Source organism: Sander vitreus, chromosome 8, assembly GCF_031162955.1.
Source record: "Sander vitreus isolate 19-12246 chromosome 8, sanVit1, whole genome shotgun sequence".
NCBI lineage: Eukaryota > Metazoa > Chordata > Actinopteri > Perciformes > Percidae > Sander > Sander vitreus.
Genome location: NC_135862.1, coordinates 34,599,044 through 34,619,419, shown reverse-complemented (window position 1 = coordinate 34,619,419; position 20,376 = coordinate 34,599,044). Strand labels below are relative to the sequence as shown.

Here is a 20,376-nt window from a genome sequence, read left to right as displayed (position 1 = left end):
TGTCCACCGTGGGTTTAGGAGACTAGCAGCAGCTCCTGAGTGTACTGATTCCAATGGGAGACATGAACGTGAACACAGGTTATGAGCTATTCTTTCGCCCCATTGTCACCAAAGTCAATATTGGAGCCTTCAGTCTTCAACCAGCCACATATTTCCAGAACATTCTGACACTAAAATGGCATTTTTCAGACTGAAACAGACAGACTTGTGTCAGACTTGATTCTGTCTCAGGAACTAACTCTCTTCAGATCCGGCAACACAGAGAAGCTAACGTCAGCTAACGTTCACCAACGCCCTGACAAAACTAAACCAATGTTCTTCATTCTAAATATGTCTTTTAGCGGTGTAAATACCCAATGTTACCAACGAAAATATTAATAAAATATACAAATATTACTTTTCATCCATCCACACGATGTTCACTACACTTTCAAATGAGGCCACGCCCCTTTAGGAGACAGGAAGTGTGTACCGTTTCATAGCATTGGCAGTGTGTAAAGTGCTCTTAGTAATAGAGAATCTTTGGTTGAAGTCTGTTCAAATAAAGTCAATTTAGTTGAATTATAGGAAGATAAGAAAACAATTACACGTGTTTCAAATACTTGATTGTAATGTTTTAAAATCTTTGAGTCAAGAGGCTTTAAGGTGGAGGGAAAAGCATGCATATATACAAGTTCACCATAATTAGATGCAGATATAATGATAGATTCTATGATTGTTTTTTGACTAGCAGAACAGAAACATGATTTGTTTCTATCTAAAAAATCATATTGTCACATTTTGTTTGCTAGTCAGGTGTTCCACATCAGTCTGTCTACCAAGTATCTGCAGGGTTTTTCCTGCACTGAGGATTTGTTGGCGCACTCTGAAGAGGTTTATATATATATATATATATATATATATATATACACAGTATATAAATATATATGAAAATTACAAGGAAGTGTGTATTGTTTATACCATTGGCGCAGCGGGTCATGTGCTGTCTTTAGCTTTAGAGTGTCTTTGGCTATACTTATAGCATGACTCATATGATATGGTGTTTGTGAACTGTGTGCAGGTATCTCCTGTGGGAAGTCCATGATGAGTTCAGTGAGCCTGATGGGCAGCAGCAGCAGCGGAGCTCCTCTCTACGACAGGAACCATGTGACCGGAGCCTCGTCCAGCAGCTCCTCATCTACCAAGGGAGCCTTCTACCCTCAGGTACACACACACACACACATGCACACATACACACACACGCACACACACATACATATACACACACACATACACAAACACACGCACACACATACACAGACAAACACACACACACACACACACACACACACACACACAGTGTGCATGCTGTTTCCTGTCCACAGTGAAATAACACACATCTTTTCTGTAGATCCTGAACCCTCCTCCGTCCCCGGCTACTGACCGCTCTCTCTACAACACAGAGATCTTCTACTCCTCCAACAGTCCGTCCACCACCAGATCATACAGGTACACACACACACACACACACACACACACATCTCAGAGTCCATCTGTCCACTAATCGTCACTTAGTCGATAAGTCATTTTTGATGCTTTTTCATGCTGAATGATTTACTTCCAAGAAACTTCTGAGCACATCTCTGGTAAATGTGCTGCTTTTGCCTGATTCTAAACTAAACAAACTGTGTGTGTCTCCCCCCCATCAGACCCTACCACCCAGTCCGAGGCGCTGCCCCCCCCACCACCCCCTGCAGCACCGATGTCTGCGACAGCGACTACACCCCCCACCACCCGCCGGTTGGGCTGGTGTCATCGGCGGGCCGCTGGAAGGCCGCGGGCCACGCCGCTCACGGCAAACACAACAAGTACTACATGGACCTTAACTCGGACTCGGACCCCTACCCCCCGCCGCCCACCCCCCGCTCCCAGTACCTGTCGGCGGAGGAGAGCTGCCCCCCGTCCCCTTCCACCGAGCGCTCCTACTTCCACCTGTGCCCCCCGCCTCCCTCACCCTGCACCGACTCCTCGTGACCCCCCCATCAGCCCCGGAGCCCTGTGAGGAAGGACGCAGTTCACCTAATGCAGGAACTGGCTTCGTGTGGCCCATGGAACCAGGGAAAGAACTCCAAGGGCCAACTTCCAGCCCTGGGGGGCCCACACGTGTTGCGTTATATCAGCTGCTTAGGCTCAAGTGCCTTGCTCAAGGTGCCTACGTCCCACTTTGGTTATTTCATCATTCCAGTCATCTTAGAGCTGTCAGGGTGACCATCATGTGATCAGTCCTCAGTAGGGCTGGGTACCGAATTCAATACGTTGTAGGCACCGACTGAATGGCCTCCTTAATATCAAGTATCGGAAAATGCCTCGTCATTCAATGCCCAATTTCAATCCCTAAGGAGTAAATCTCATCAGCGTCAGTGAGCTAATCAGCACGCAGCATGCTTCTACCAAGATCTAACAATGTCTGTGAGTGGCTGCCTAACGTTCAACACGCAGGAAAAACTCTACGCTACACAGAGACGGTTCACGTAGTAGGAGCTGAGAAATCCATACAAAGACGTGTGACATAATGTTGTCATTTCTTTTTGTTTTATAAAATTGGTATCGAAAAAGTATCGTTTAGGAACTGGTATCGAAGTCACGGTATTGGTATCGGTACCGCTATCGGAAATTTGTCAACGATACCCAGCCCTAGTCCTCACTATGTCGCTCCGTGTGTCCCGCTCTCACACTCACCGCAGGGCGCAGCGAGGAGAAGACCAGCGCCCTCTTACATTTTCATCCCATCAAAAGAAGAAAAAGTTGCTTTGCCGGGCTACTTTTGTTCCATCTGTCCAAATATTCAGTGGGCCTAACTCCTCGTCTCACGCTGCCCCCCCAACACCCCCTCCCCCCCTCCTGAGAGAGTCACCAGTAGGCTCTGGCGTTGTGTGAAAGCTTCACTCCGCTTGTCTTCTCCCTCCCAGCGTCCTCGTTGGCAGACCAGCGGCAGGACTGTACATAGTGTTAAAATAATATGAACAAAAGTAAATCAGAGAGGAATTATTTTACTATTTTATTCACGCTGGCTGATCCACCGCTGCACACAAAACAAAGGACAGAAAGATGAGTGGATGGGTGGGTGGGTGGGTGACGGACGGCTGTGTGCATGAGCATGTGTGAATGTTTGGTGAATTTAGACTGAAATCATGGATGATGAATGAATGTATAGAAGTATGAGTGAATGAGTGGGTGGATGGGATAGGGCCAAGATCAAAGTGTGAAATCTTTTTTGTACGTTCTGAAAAGTGTGTCCCTCACATTTCAAACTGTGAGTTCTTTGTAGTTGAACGTGGCGGAGCTTTCCCCCTAATCAACCGAGAGACAAAGACTAATCTGCCAACAGTCCCTTCTTTATGCCATGAAATCGCCGTGTGACAACAACATACCAAATGATTATCAACATGTAAAGCTATTGTACATATGTGTAATGAAGTCAATGATTGAGTTGTGAGAAGCTAAAGCTTTTCATTGTGAATCTGAACCTCTTCCATCACATTTTCTTTATCCTCATCGTCCCGTTTACCAAAAGTATGTTTGCTGCTATTGTGTACATACTATATCAGTCACTACCACTTGTAATTACACACAAAGCCCGCATTTACCACTCGCATAATGACAGTAGATCATGAAGCTATTTTACAGTTAATAACAAATTATTCTTATAGCGACTTGTGTTATTCGTATTTCTGTTTGTGTGTAGATCGTTATGTACGTTTCTGTGTCTGCCACCATGTTTGGTTTGAAGGAGTCTTTTTTTGGAAATAGAAAAGCGAAAGAGTTCCAGCTGAGACATTTTATCCAGAGCTGTTCCAGGAATCAGCTGAAGGTCTCGGTATGCTTCAGATGCATAGAAAAAAAGAGAGAAAAAAAACGCTCCGGGTTGTTTGCATTTCTTTAAACCAATCACAATCGTCTTGGGTGGTGATGAGCTCTGGACTCAGCGACGGTGGCTCTGCTAAATAGTCTCAGGAAGGAACTTGTTTTGGTGGAACATTCGCACCCATAAAAGAAAAAGCCACATACAATATTAACTGAAGTTAAAGGGGCGCTATGCCATTTTGGCCATTTCTTCGCTGTTTTCTCTCTTTTTGCTGGCAGGTTTCTCTATAGAGCCCCCCCCTACAGCTTCAGAATAGATATTTGGCAGCTCCTATGTTTACTTGTGTCTGACTCCTCTCTCGATCAGTCTGCCGTTTCCTCTTTCTCTGTTCCTCCGACAATGCTTTCCTAGCTTTCTGCTTGTTTTTTGCTGACTCAGCCATGACGATAGTGTGAAAAACTCCATCTTTACCTTGTTAGCCAGTTCCTGAATGGGCATTATGTGTGCAGTGCTATGAAGCAATTATTACATCCTGAGACCTTATATCACGTAATACTTCCTGACACTGAGGCTGCCGGCTCACCGGGCGAAAGTTGCAAGGGTGGTTCTTCCGCTTACAGGCACTAGGGGGGAGCGAGACGACCACCATTCAACCCAAAAAGAGTCATATAACCATTCCAATGACTCCGAAGCTGTTCAGTTAAGGTAAATTAAGCTAAGAAAACTGCATATTGCCCCTTTAACTGTTTACACAATACAGTAACGTGAGTTATTTAAATGAGCTGATACATGGTTAAACCTCATTATCTCTTACCAGTGTATCTCTGTGTGTACTTTGTCCACAGCAGTCTCCACCACTCAGTCCCAAAACGTCCCAGTTAGAGAGGAAATGACCTAAACATGTTCTTTGTAAATCTTTACAATCATTCCCTGAAAGAACCGAGCAGGCCTGTCTTGTTGCACCATCCACATCTTCTTCACAACTTGATATTTTCAGCGTGTAGCTCGTTAGCTCGAAGGTTGTTGTTGTTTTCCCGAGGCGAAGGGATTTGAAGAACAGCAACACACAGAGAGAGGAAGGGGAGGGGCAAAGCCAGGTTGTCAGGCTTTATCCTGGAAATGTACCTCCGTTTATCCAGACTAGTGTTTGGGTGCTCTCGACACGATGACCCTGCCTTCCTCCACACCTTTACACACCTGGCCAATCACATTCAGTGGGCTTGAAAAGGGTTTTTTTGACGCTGTAACACAATCGGACAAGCACTTGGTTTGAAGCTTACTGAGGCCTTGAGTTGTGCAGTTGCTCACCTCCGGTACAGTGAACCTGGCAGTGAACCCTGCTGTGGAGTTTTTGAATGCTTCCCTACATCAGTAGCCTCGCCACTGCAAACCTAAAGGCAAAGGTTTGACTCACAGGATTAATACGGTTTGATCTTTGCCTCGTCCTAGGGGGATGAACACTTTTGATTTAAAAATAAAAAAGCAACCTAACACCCTGTTTTAGTCTGAGGCAATGTTGCAGCGTAGAGGACACAATGACTTGATTTTCTCTGGAAAAATACAGGGCTGCATTAACGACTACTTTAATTGTTGATTCATCTGTCGATTATTTTCTCGATGAATCGGTCAGTTGTTTGGTCTATAAAATGTCAGAAAATGATGAACTCCAAGTGGTTTCAATGTTTGTCTTAACAATATCAACTCTTGGGACAAACTTTACATTTGGTCCCACCAACATCTTCTGCATGTCTAAACCTTTGTATCATGGGGTGTACTGAACATCACAGCCTCTGGGGGGGCACTATGAGGGCTTTAGGTCTGCAGTGGTGCAGCGTGTTATTCCCCCTCCCCGCTCAGATAAAAGCACAGCGATTATCATTGTGTACTGTCGTGGTCTAGCTTTAGGCTTTGGACCGAATTATATTCAGCCGGCTATGTGGAGACAAACTGTGCTTTCAGGGGGCTTCCAGCACTTATTATTGTTATATTATAACATTATCAACACAGGACCTGCACTTACAAAAATAAAGGATATGTTATTATTTCCAAGGAAGTAAATGAAGAAGAAGGAAAATGTTTGGGCTGTGGACTTCTAGCAGTAGAAATCAACCCGAGATGGTTATAGTGTCAGAGAGAGTTATGACACAGTGTGCCATATAATCAGAAGAGAACACACCAAGCTTTCTGCCATCTTTGTATTACAGCTAAATGTAGCCTTTGTGCTAGAGAGCATTCTGTAGTTTACTGATAGAAAAGTATACCAGCACTTTGGGAGGTGGGGAACGTTTGGAACTCGCAGTAAGCTTGTTGCTGATGATGTAGCCGAGGTCTGGTGACTGGCTGGAGATTTCCAGAGAACACAGCTGCTGAATTTGCGTCTGTATGTGTCAGTGGGAACTCTGAGCTGCACAACTCTTTTATATTAATTAAGGGCTGTAGGCCCCGCCTCAAACCACTGTCAGTCAAACTCCTTAAAACCTGTATTTGTTGTCTCAGTTAAAAATGCTTTGTGGAATTTACACTTGTGACATTTTTTGTATCAAAAGCATTTTTATATAATAAAGGTTCTATTTTAAGGAATTTGGTTGTGTCTGTGTTACCTTTGAGTTGAAGGTCAATGAATTATATATATAATATGTGTGTATCACTTGCTGTCACCCTTCTCTCCAATTTATGTGAATATTTTATATAAAATTATAGAAAACTTAGTCCAGACCAAATACTGCTGAATAAAATACTGAATAAATAAATTGTGTTTTTGGTCAAATTATATTTTGCAAAAACATTCATTAGAATAGTATTTATATCAAAGTGGTACCGACGATAGAACCGGTCACACAGGAGCTGCATTCTCGGCTCACATGTACAAAGCGTTTTGTTGTCTCACTGCATCTAAAAGAGAAGACACAAAACAAAACTGGGCTCGTCCGGGATTTGAACCCGGGACCTCTCGCACCCAAAGCGAGAATCATACCCCTAGACCAACGAGCCACCATGACAAAGACCTAAACGAGTAGATAATTATACCTCTAAGAATGCCACTGTTCGATATGTTATGTAAGGCTGACATCTATTGGCGAAACAAGTAATTGCTAGTTCCTGTAATCCTTTTATATAGTTTGTTTTATTTTAATGCCATATTTTTCTTGTTTTTCTGTGTATGTGGCATAATGACAATAAAGATGAACCTTGAACGTGTAATATAATAATTTCAATGGGTAAATATCAAAAACAAGATTTTTTAAAGAGAATAGCTGAAATATTATCTTACGGAAAGGATTGCAAACGAAACAAAACAGGTTTTTGATCAAGATGTCGCCGTGCTATGCTCTCACTTGCTCTGTTATCGTGTACTGTATATTGTGTATGAAACTTTGTGTACATAGTCTATGGTCTGTAGTGTGTGTCCCTTCTGTTGAGGCAGACTGAACCAGAGCACAAGGATTTCATTGTGTTTCTAATACAAATGACAATAAAGTTGAACTTGAATTATGCACTTAAGGTTAACATTTTGCTGATTGGACACGCTGAAATGTCAAAACTTACCCCGCAACGCCATTTCTATCCACACATGACTTTCTAACCCTAATCCATGGCTGTATTAAGAGAACCTAACCGTGCTGTATGCTAGCTGGTACGTGTCATCTGCCCCCTGGTGGACTAATCATGCACTGCAGCCAGTAGAGCTCTGAAAACAACATCAAAGATGGCTGCCCTCATTCACCCACCTGCAGATGTTGTGCATGGAAATCTATGCTAATTTTGAAAATGTTATGGTAAGAATAGCATTTATATTGTTAATAATTCTTCAATATGAATATTTACTGGATTGAAGCAACTTATAATTACTTATCAAATGTGATAGGCCTACTGCAAGTTCTAGGCTACGTTCAGACTGCAGGCAAAAGTGGCCCAAATCTGATTTTTTTTGGGGTCCCGGGACCAGGTCAGATTTCTTCAGAAGTAGTGTGAACACTCAAATCTTGCCCAGATCTGATTTTTTCAAATCAGATTTAGATTTGTCACAATTATGCGCCGGTGGGAGTTAGCCCTAGACACAGACTGACAGAAAACTTGACTAGGCCTACACAATGGAGGACAGTGATGGAGCAAGTCAGTGGAGGGAGAGGGAGGTGTTAGACCTAATTAGTGTATGGGGCGATACAATCAATTCAATTCAATCACTCCTGGCTTCGTCTCTGATTCCACACAGACCTCTGTAGTGAATTTGCAGCCAAAAGGCCAAAATAGCCAACTTGTCTCTTGTCTCTTTCTCTTCATTCTCCTCCTCCTCAGCACCTGCTCATTAATGTTAAGGCTGTCATTACACAAACATTTTGAAATAAAAGTGAAAATGCTGACTTCCTCCATAACCTCCCTAACTGTAGTGCAGCAGCGTGCTGCGTCTGATGTCATTGGTATTGTTATTTTGGGCATGCGGGTCAGTTCAAAACCACAAACAGTTCACACTGGAATCTATATAGGCCACATTTTAAAAGGTAATGTGACCAGCCAAACAAAAAATTGGATCTGAGCAAAAAATCTGAATTAAGCATTAAGACTTGCGGTGTGAACGTAGCCTTAGAGTTGTGGGACCGCCAGTGAGCTCAGCCTTTTTTATTTATTTTTAATATCATTTTTTAAGCTAGCGCCAAGGGTTCTCTGGGTACACTGTACAACTCAGACTCCTGTAGATTCAATTCTCATTCCGGGGAAAAGGCCCTGAGCTACATCTGAAGTTTATAAAAAATCCTTTCCGGAGTTGGTCATATGTTGCACCATATGTCATGTTTCGCAACGATCGATGTCTATGTGTTTCCTTGGCTCATGAAGTGTCAATCTCACAGGAATCCATTAGAGCTTTTAATCCATGAGACGGCTGGCTCAAGGTTGGATACAGAGGACGTAACTTAAAGCTTTTAGTGCATAGCTTTTTAATATGAATTATATTACTAAATAATATTTAAATGAAAAGCCTTAAAAAAAGAAACTATACATGTTTTTTTTAAAGATTGACTTCTCCAGTAGGAACCAATGAGCCACAGTCAGAGTAGGGAAGTCAAAACCTTTGAAGACATGGAACACATCTATCTTTTACAGTTATTCTCAAACTCTTTGGCACATTTACTGAAACAAACTTACAATTGTCAAAACTCGAAGTACAATCCTCACACCAAGTGGTACATTCAGCACATCACTCTAAGTGACCTGCAAAAGGTGATCACTCCATCAAAAAATGAACTCTTGTTTCGAATGTAAATAAAATAAAAAATCCATCAACGAGTAAATAAATTTCATCAAAACAAAATGTTCCTTAGACCAAGACAGTCAAAATGCAAAGACACCTTGTTAAATGACAGTGGACTGAGAGTATGATAGTTACCCACTATGTAATATTGTCCAGTAATAATGTTGCTAACATTGTATATTTAGGCAGCTGAATAGTATTGATGTTAGCCATGGCACACACTATACTTGCTTAATGTGTTTACACACCAGCCAACCGCAAATACACAAAGGAAGCTTGTACATAAAAAGATATACAACAGCAACATTATCAGGAACTGCTGTACAAAATGTGCAAGAAAAAAAAAAAATGCTGCAAATGAATCAACCTCAAGGGTCATCCAATCTCCTCTCTGTCTGACCACAACATTTATCAACGTCACACCTGATCCCCCCCCACACAGCAATCTGCTGTGATATCCTCACCTGTCACCTGTTTGCATTTGGTTGCTCTAAATTGTGAGGAAATTGAATTGTTACTTTTACAAACAAAACCCCACAACTATTATGTATCTATATACAGTATGTGTAACAGGTTATTGTGATTGTTGGTTGCTTTATTTAGCATGTAGGGATTTACACAATGAACATGTGTATAATTTGCATTTGAGAAAAATGCAATTAAATAGCAAATGAATGCAAACTATTTTGATCTGCAAGGCTTACTCAATGCATTTTGTGCCAAAGCAATTCTAAATGTCATGTGAACAACTGACCTAATGTTCATGTACCAATTTATTGTACATTTTTTGAAAAGTTTTCAAAAATTGAAATGACTCAACATGAATCCAACAAAGTATTAGCTTATGTAAAGTAGCCTATTTGTGAGAAAAATTTTTTATGATAGTCTTACTGGCCCATAGGTAAGGTGGTCACTAAGGTAGCCATCCACAGATACAGGTAATCCTAATTCGATGTGCGTATGTATGTTTAACATTAAAAACATGATTTATAAAATCATGCCAACATTTATTATTTTAATAGCTTAGTATTCTATGCACTAAAAAGGTAATAAGGCTTTAGGTAGTCCTACATGTTATTGTAGGGCCCAGTTTAATATGCAATTTGATTTCATACAATATATGTAGTAGGGGGGTCCCTGCTCCGTTTCTCTTAGTTAAGGGTCATTGGCTTAAAAACTTTGAAGACCCCTGCCTTAGGTATTGAAATTGGGTATAAAATGAAGAGGCATTTTTCGATACTCGGTACTTTAGAGGCAATTCGGTCGGTGCCTAAAAAGTCTTGAATTGGGTGCCCAGCCCTAGTGAAGCTGTCCAGCTGGCAGACAGGTGCTGAGGGCTGAACAGAGGCAGGGAAGAGGTGGAGACCAGCCCTACAACTTCTACAACTTTTCCTTTTTGTCTTCCCCTTTATTCTCTCTGTGTGCCTGCCGCTCTGTAATTACACCAGCTGCCTGGAACCTGTGGCTCATTTTCTCTTTCTCTCTCTGCCTCCCCTGTCACCTCTGTTTCCCTCTCGTTGTCTCCTGAAATTCTTCTGTTTCCCTCTCCTCCCTCACCGCTGTAGGCAGATCACATGTGTCTCACAGAGTCGGGACATATGGTGGGAACTCTGGAAATATCTGAAACTGATCATTAGGACTTGTGAAAGTTGACGGGACAGAGGGCTGCTGGAGTTTACAGCACTCTCATGTTTCCCAGCTCACCACAGCAGCTCATTCTAGCATTCACACACTACATGCTCACGTTTCCAAAAGAAATGTTTCAATGGTAAAGAAAACCAGGGCAAATATTTTAACTTCAGTTAAAAGTACATTACTCTTAAATGTTAAACAGTAGCACAAAAAGCTGTGTGTATAGGCACAACAACTTTAAGGTAAGCCTGGATAAAGGAATGTACACTGCAAAAAAAATCCTAAATTTACGGAAAATAATTTTTACAGTAGTTTTCAGTTTTTTTAAATTGTGTACAAATACTGTATATAGTATAGAATTGTGGACATTATATGTAAATGAACAACCCAGCTGTTATTTTAAGTATTATGCCAAAACAAATCTGTAAAATAACAGTGTTTTGCTGCAAAATCTTAAATGAATATGACTGTATATATATTGTTTCAGACATTTATTTGAATTAGGGTGTTTTACAAAAATGTTCCAGTCTTTGTCAACTGTCATTTGACAGTTTTTTTTATAGTTTTTTTTTTTACACTGTAGAAACATACTAAATGCAGATGCTTCCATACACAGGGCCTGCTGACAAACAATTTAACATAGTGTACTTTTAAAGTAGCATTTAGTTTTCACTATTTCGACATGTCAAGATGTCATTTTGACAAGTTCAAATGTAAATTTAAGATATATATAAAACAATTTTGACATGTTGCAAATCTATTTTCACATGTAGAAATTACAATCCGACCAGTCAATACTGATTTACTGATATTCATTTGTCACTGGTAAGAATGGCGATAACAGATATCTAGTTAAATATTGACATGTTGAAAAAGGATTGTGACAAGTGGGAATGTAATTCCCTATTTCAGATACCAACAAATACATTTACGATATGTCCGACATAATAACAAACCATTTCAGATATGTGGCCGTCGTATCATTACTGTAAAGTAGCACAAAGCCATTGGTCGACTTTTAAATCACCATATTCATTTCTGATATATGTACGTATGTCATTGAAGATATCTGCAATGACAGTTTGACTAGTGAGAAATTAGAATTGCTACTACTACTACTACTACTACTACTACTACTACTACCATCTGCTGAGGGGGAGCATGAGATGCAGCTGAAAGCTAAGAAGTGGCGCTCGTGTTGAGGCGTTGAGACGTTTAGATGTGGAGCTGATCCTCACCGGTATCTGCCATCCACAGACTTCCCCTTCAGCTGATCCAGCTGCTGGTGACAATGTGAGGATGCATTATCAGCAGGTCGTTCATTATCAGGTGGCCTGTCTCAATTTACATTATATCACAGTATTTATAACAAAGAAATAAGAATGTGATCATATTCACTAGGGCTGGGACGATCTGCTTTTGTCCCGGTTTGATTCTTTCACGATACATGGGTGCTGATTGGATTTATATTGCGATTTTCATTTATTGTGAAGTATTGAGATTTGATAGTATATTGGGAGTTTTTTTCATTTAACAGAAACAAAACACTTCTAAGGCAAATATATCATGAGACATTTCTAAAAACTAATAGTTTTCTAAGAAGAAGTCAGTCAGTCTGACATTTATTTACTTTGTAAAGAACATAACATGGATTTTCTGCTTTTTCAGCTTTCCCTCTGTTCTACTGGAAACTGATATGATGTAGTCGTCGTCAGTGGTACCGTAGAAACATATTATATATATATATATAACATATTTAGCTCAATCATTGGTAAAAAGATAAATAAAAAATATTGATTCTAGCGAAAAGAATCGATTTTAAAAATTGTCGCAAACAAATCATACGATTTTCGATTATTTTCCCCCACCCCTAATATTCATGATGACAGAGTTGTGTTTTGTATAACAGGATGGGCCACTGTGTCAACCCTTAACGGTCCACAGAGAGCCGTCCTCTTCATGTCAGACATGGAGGACGAATCAACCTGCTGTGTGTGACATGAAGCCGTGACAGCAGACACCACTTCACCACTTCAGGGTTCAGGACTGAACCGAGGGGGGGGAGGGGGAGAAGGCTGGGATGTCAGATAACCCCCCGCCCTCAGTTCAGGCAACAGTAGACCAGGCCTCTGGCCTCATTCACACTGCCTGCATCGGCCGCCTGACGGTCCGGCAAAAACGCAGCTCCTTCCATTCATTTTTGTGACGTTTCCGTGTACAATCTGTTCATGGACAACTGACGTTTTGTTATTGACGGCGTTTATTTACTTGCGTACTCTGATGTAGACATTCAGGGGTGTCGGACTGGGGAGGGGAGAGGAATGAGTACCCAGGGCCCTCATGTGAGGAGGGCCCAAAAAGATGCTAGAATGAATAGCTGTGGATGTGGGGAGGGGCCCATAGAGAATGCCTTTCTACAGGGCCCAGAATGTTGTGCTACGCCCCTGTAGACATTCATACAGCGCATACATCGTACTACTTCTAAAACTAACCACCTACCGCGTTACTGCGCACGACTGCAGATGCGACACGTCACTGTTACACACAGGTGTTATACACAGTACACACTGTAAACACTACAATTTTGAATGGGGGGAGTGTGTGGGAGTCTACTTGTGCTACATTGGGCAGTTAAAGAACACAACAGGACGTCACACAAGTGGGCAGTTTAATTGACACTACACCCGACGCACAACCCTGGGAAAATCGCCGGATTGCTTTTTTTGGCCTGAATGCACCGTTGATAATAGACTTAAAGAGCAATCTCACACCCACAAACATCTTGAGAGGTCTCAGGCAACACGACCAAAAACTCTGTAATTTCCTATTCACTTGTGTATTCTCAGGTCAATGCATTATGTTCAAATGGCACTAAAATCATAAAGACAAACCAGGTCCTGAGGTTTAAGCCATTTCGATTTTCTTCAAATCATTGGTTCCTTGTGTTTTTCAAGACAGCCTGGGCTATCAGGGTATGTTAAAGAAAAAACTAAACGGAATTGAATCTTACAGAAATGTATTGAAATCACACAAAGAATAATAATGATACTTTTTGCTTTTGAAAATCGTTATCCCAAGTCTTGGCAGTCAGAGGAAACAGAAATAAACATTGTAACTTACATAAATAAAAAAAACTATTTAGATTATCTCCCAAAAAAGTCCAGATGCTTCTTTTTTTTTGGGCTGGATGTCTTTTTTGCCATTTTATTTTGCCTTTAAAGGCGGGAGAGAGAGGGGTGAGACATGCAGCAAAGGGCCGAAGGTCTGACTCGAACCCTGGGCCGCTGCGGGAAGGACTGAGCCTTGGTACATGCAGCACATGCTCTACCAGGTGAGCTACCAGGGTACCCTAAGTCCAGACGCCGCATTCCCTGTCTGCTACAAGACATCAGGGCCATGTTCAGCCCCCGACAAAACGTTGGCAACACGTTTAACTGAAACAAGGGTGTGTTTCTGCCTTTTTATTACTGCGAGTTCACAGACACGCCTCTGCTGATTGGGTATCACCTGTGACCCAGCCAATGAACGAGAGACACTCCCACCAAACCAGAGAAAACATATCTCAAAGCCGCTGCACACCGTTCCGAGGAAACGTTGTTCAACACGGAAACCGTAGCATAACTGTGCACACCATTTTGTGATTGAACGTGCCCCAGGAGGCCAGATCACACTCATTTCCACATCAGGGCTGCCTGAATGACCAGCTCAACAGCTCTGCTCTGAGAATATATGTATTATTTAATACATTTAAGCTGTTCTATTATTATTTTGGCTCATTCATTCCACGTTTCGTAAATGTAGCAGCGAAGTCACACAGTCAGGAGAGTGGCAGCATCTCTAACATTGTGGATGAAAACACCAAATAAGAAGAAGAGAGTCAGGAAGACAGCCTCTGATTGGTTGACACACTCACCTGACTACATTCTGGGAGTCAAGATGGGCGTGGCTACTAAACCAAACTATTGTGCAAAGTCTCCGAAAAGTCACTGCAGTTCCAGGCCGGATTACTAAACTTCTGGAAGGGTTAAGATCACACAGAAGATCTCTTTGGAAAGGCCAAGATGTTAGCCTTCATGCTAAATAAACAGAATGACACTAGCTTGAAGCGATGCGGTGATATCTTACATTATGTAACTTGAATTAATTATAGATTTATTGTAGGAAGACAATGTAAATTCCAGGCTGGATTAAAAAGCTTCTGTATGGACTACAATCCCATGGAGGACCTCGGTGAAACGGTGCATTTCAAAAGAGTAAGTCTCTGCCCTGTACTGTGGCTCTAGGCAAGACCACAAACAAGTGTTTCCCTCCCAACATGTTGAGGGTGGGAGAGAGCCAGAGACTGATACTGGATGTTAGGCTTTCAGAGATGTTAAGTGCCAAGACTAACTGGCTAACTCTGACTCTGCTGGATGTTCTGGAAAAGCTTTTTGATCTGAAGTGATGTGAAGAAGATATTTGCATTGGAATGCACAACATGCAGCGAAGTCACAGAGGTAGGAAAGTGGCAGCATCTCTAACATTGTGGATAAAAACACCAAAGAAGAAGAAGATAGTCAGGAAGACAGCCTCTGATTGGTCGACACACTCACCTGACAACATTCTGGGAGTCAAGATGGCCGTGGCTACTGAACTTTTGTAAACTTTATTGTGCAAAGTCTCTGAAAAGTAGTACAAATGACTTACAAGTTACTAGTACAAACAAACTAAATAAATATATATATTAACTAAATGTCCACTTACTAGCTTTTAATGGAACTTTCGACCACATCTCACAGAACGCAGTCAGAGTTTGTTAAAAAAAAAAAGTAAGTGGAACTTGAGTTAATTTTTAAATGTTTACACGTCTTGTCATGTCGTGAATGGTTGAATGATTATTTTCATTTTGTGGTGCATATTTTGAAGATGTTCATAGATAATATAGGTTTAAATACTAAAGCTGGCGCGACCTCTGGCTCACCCAGTAGAGTGTGTGCCCCACGTAGGGCTGTGCGATAATTCAATATGATAAATTATCGTCTTTCAGTGGAATCCTAACATGATGAAATCATATTTCGAGATATCGTGACACATAATTATGTCATCTCAATTGGTAATAACAAGCACATACTTACTAAAATTTCTAAGATAATCTAATGTCAAATATTTTAAGGGAAGATTACGGTTTTGTTTTTACCACTCAGTTAAATGTGATTAACAAACTGTGCGTTCTTAATTAAATTAGACAATCCTCAGTACTTTTTATTTGTCAAGAAGTATACAAAAAATAGGCTTTACCATGTGTTTATTGCATGTAGACTATTTATTAAATTACAAGAAAACATTCTATATCATGATATATATCGTTATTGATATATGAAATGACGTATATCAGGATAGGAGATTCAGGCCATATCACCCCACCCTAGCCCCATGTGGGCTGCAGTGGCCCGGGTTGTAATCCGACCTGCGGCCCTTTTCTGCGTGTCATCCACCCCCCCCCTCTCGCTCTCTCTCTCTCCCCCCCTTTCCTTTCCTGTCTATCCACTCTCACTATCGAATGAAGGGAAACAAGCCCCCCACCCAAAAAATAAATAAATCAGAAAGTACCCACTGAATACCTGTAAGAGCATGAACGTTTGACTACAGAGTACAACATGTTATCTACCGACAGACAGTATATAGCAGTACTGTACTGTATATTAGCACTTCTATCAACCTTCAAAGGCGCTGGTGCCAACATGCTCTGAAAACCTTTGAACCAGGCGGATGTCATACAGCTTTTTACAGTTTATGTAAGGTCACTTTGGGCAGCGGAATATCTGTGTGAGATTTTGCAGATGCATGCAGGTCGTTGAATACGTTTTCATTGAGGAAATGAACACAGGCTAACATGTTGTTGTTTTTTTCACACATGCAACAACAACATTAGCATTTAATTGGGGTCGTGTTTGTGTCCACCTGATGAATGATGGTGCCAGTGTGCCTCATACTCTGCATCTGCTCCTCTGTGAACTGTGGGAATGACCGGTGCTATACTGCTAAAACACCGCTGTTACTCTTTAACTCAGATAGGAGTTTAATGTCCACATCCAATCTCTTTTTATATTATATTGTATTATATTATTAAAGAGCGTTCATTATCTCTACACATTTGAAAATAAAAAATTATAAGGCCTCAGTGTTGCCATTTCTGTCACATGGAGAACATTTGACAGAGTACCTCTAATATAATTACAGTACAGTCCAGTAATATAATAACAAGACCAGGGAAGTGGAGAAAACAGCCAACGATGATGATGCATGCAATGCAATGATATTTGTCTGTGGTATTGTTGATTTTAAAATGATGATATTCTTACGAACTAATTACTGCCTGTCTCCGTTATGTCTTGTATGTGCTTTGAATGTGTCCTCTTGAGACTCTTCTCCTTTCTTTTGTCTCCTTCGTATTGTATTAACTGCATGGACTGATTTAATGCCATTGCCACTATCTGTGTTTGTCTGTTTGTCTGCCACTTTTCTGTATGTTTTAACCCTTTTTGCTTAGGCCTGCTGTTATTATAGATGTAATGTAACTTATTTTAACATGTTAATCATTGTATTTTAGGATGCCTATTGTCAGCTGGCCGTGGACTACAGCTGGAAATTAGCCATTGAGGCTAAAGTTGCTCCTTTTACTGTATAGTTCATTAAAGAGGACTGTTCACGACATTATAAACTAATAAACTAAACTAAACTGTAATATATATAAATAAATAAATATAACATGGGTACAATATTCCCAAGCCTTATCATAAAAGCAGATGGGCAAATAGCACAATATAGATCTCTATTGAGATGTAAAACAGGGAAAGATTTCCCCAATACATCCCACAATAAGCTGTCCTGGTTTAGTGAATGGAGCAGATGTCCACATGGCGCCCGGGGAGCAGCAGCTGCTTCACTGTGTCATCTTACTGTATCTGAAATACATAACGCAGCTGCATGTTTCCTCTTCCTCTATGGAGCACAGTAGTCATGCACACTTTATATCCCACACTAACTGAAGCAGGAACACAATGCAAAAGGGTCACACCGAAGAAACAACATACTGATGGTGTTGCTATGCTTCCACACTGACTCACATCGGTGGTAGTGAGTGTAGGGTGGCACTAGGGGAAATGGCATGGAGTCATTTAAAACGGGGCATTTATCGCATTGCTAGTATGAATGTGTCGGTATCTTATGTTTCTTGTGTATAGGTGGACATTTTAGTGAAGCTAGAAAAAGGGGAGATGTTCAAAATCATTGTCACTTTTCCTCTATTGCTATCATTGCTGGAAATAGTAATTTGTTACACATAGCATATCCCCTACCTGTATTTGCCCAGTTTTATCAGAGCTATCTCACTTGAAACAGCACACAGCAGTGATGAGAGGGGTCAGATGAACCAAACAATAAAGTTATGGCTGGAAAAATAAAAACCATGGGCTGAAAGAGAGACTAAATGTGTCATTGAGCTGAGGGAAACTGCAGACAAACATTGCACATTACACCTAGTAAAATAATCTCTTGTTGATATAAAACAATCAAATTAGTTTGTTTTAAGTGTTGTAGTAACACATTGTGATTGTTCTGGTGGGCCTTACCTTCTGCGGCTGCACCTCTGTGAGCTGTAGGAATGATAGGTGGTAATATCAAAAGTAAAAGTCTTTTCTTATCTTAGGGAAGTTCCTACGGTCATTCCCTCAAAAACGCCGCTGTTACTCTTTAACTCAGACAGGATGGCCACATCCAACCTTTGAATTATAAAAAAACCTGTCAACAGTCAGTGTCCCTGCCAGAGTTCATTATCTCTACATATTTTGAAAGGGCAAAGTGATGTTGCAGCTTACTGTAGAGCAGACGGATCCAGTCTACAAAAAATGGATGGTGTTTCTTTGACAAACAGGACATGAATAAATACAGCAGCTCCTCTTCCTCTCCGAGTGCCAGTTCTAAAAAGAAAACGTTCTCAAAACATGTAATTGTTAGTCTTATAGGCACAAAAGTGGTTGATCAACAACTGCTGGGGGATTTTTGTTACAATGATTTGATGCCACATTCAGATTCCTTGCCAATGCAAAGTGTTGCATGCTGTACTTCTCTGCAGATGAGGATGTTCCGTTGTGATGCAATCCCGCAAAATCCTTTGTGCCTTCTGTTTTCAGTACTAATCCAAAGATTATTATAAAAGTCTGAGGAGTGGTAATAAACACTATACTCACAATAATGACTCAGCGATCTGATATGACTCTGTTTCACCATCTAAGAGATAAAGCAAACTGAAATAGAAGTCTCTTTGAACTCTCTTCATATAACATCAAACAAAATGTAAATCCATCCATTAAACAACAGCTAACGACAGTGTCAGTGAGACAAGTTTAGCCTGATATTCTCCATTCTTTGTGAGTACAATCCATACCTAGCACTTATTTGTGAAGCATCATCCAACTGTCTGTTACTGTAAGTTGCTGAAATTGCAAATACATCAAAAGGTTAAAGGTTAGAAGATTTCAAAACTTTTTTGAAAACTCCCAACTTTGACGTCCAGCTGTAAATCAATTATTAGATCCATGATGTGTGAAATGCAAATAACTATAATCTGATGAACAAAGCATCATTTGACCTACTTCATTGCTCTGTGTGTGTGTGTGTGTGTGTGTGTGTGTGTGTGTGTGTGTGTGTGTGTGTGTGTATGTACACATTACACCATTGTTCAATGAAATTAGTCTGGCCTGTATTGTCCTTGTGTGATGGTATTGTTGCTGGTATTGTTTAAGCCAGTCAGTTTGTGTTGAGTTCCTGCGTATGTGGATGGCCTTTATGCTGCTGGAGGCCAGGCCATGTCAGATCGATCGAAGCGTAGGGGAAACAAAGAGACAGCACAGCTTGGCTTGAACCATGGGGTAATGGGCTGAGAAAAAAAGGAAGATGATGGGTATGAGAAAACCAGGATGCTTGAGCTGGATGGGTAGAGGCATCATAAGGGTGAGAAGTGACACAGAAAGAGAGCGCTGCTGTGACATGCTGAGGAACACAGAGACAGGATATTTAATAGGATACGCATTTTTTCATCCCCAGAAAAGAAACTAATTAGTGATTTCTAAAATGAAATACCAGCAATGAATGGAGGAAAATGGGGTTTGAAGCATGATGACTTGGATTGTAAGGATGTGTTGACGTATAAGCAACAGGTCGTCATACCGAAATGACAAAATAGATTATTTGTCAGTGCATTCTAAAATGATCCATATGGTGATCTGATGCCACTGGGGCGAGCACACACCAGTATTTGTTTTGCACACTTTTGTTAACGTTATAGGTAACAACATTTTTTTAACGTTTGTTGAAACAAATCAATTTTGTCTGTGAGTAGGAGAGGACCATCTTATCAATTTTGTATGTATGAGTCTCTCATTTAAAGACTTTATTTGTCACATGCACAACTATTACAGGGAAGCAGTCAGAAATTATCAGGCTCCCTCCAACAATGCTACAAAAAAGCATGCACCAAGTTAAAAAAAATCGAAGACATAAAACATAAAAAACTTCCGCTGTTATTTTGGTGAAAGTAACTCAAAAGTAATGCAAAAGTAGTGTAAAGCATAGTGTAATATAACTAACTCTCAAATTACAGTAACTAGTAATC

At 40.8% G+C, this 20,376-nt stretch overlaps 1 protein-coding gene and 1 non-coding gene across 2 annotated transcripts in view; one reads left to right on the top strand and one right to left on the bottom strand.

Annotated features, from left to right (window-relative positions):
• Window positions 1–3,100, top strand: part of lrp5 (low density lipoprotein receptor-related protein 5) — a 68,127-nt gene extending 65,027 nt beyond the window's left edge. Inside the window, exons 27-29 of the mRNA XM_078257928.1 lie at window positions 1,061–1,203; window positions 1,391–1,488; window positions 1,689–3,100. Coding sequence (XP_078114054.1) covers window positions 1,061–1,203; window positions 1,391–1,488; window positions 1,689–2,013 — 566 coding nt within the window. The 3' untranslated portion in view covers window positions 2,014–3,100. The remainder of the gene's footprint in view (window positions 1–1,060; window positions 1,204–1,390; window positions 1,489–1,688) is intronic.
• Window positions 3,101–6,763: 3,663 nt separating this feature from the next.
• Window positions 6,764–6,835, bottom strand: trnap-ugg (transfer RNA proline (anticodon UGG)). Its single transcript has one exon. It is a non-coding gene; the product is annotated as a tRNA-Pro (tRNA).
• Between the last annotated feature and the right edge of the window lie 13,541 nt (window positions 6,836–20,376).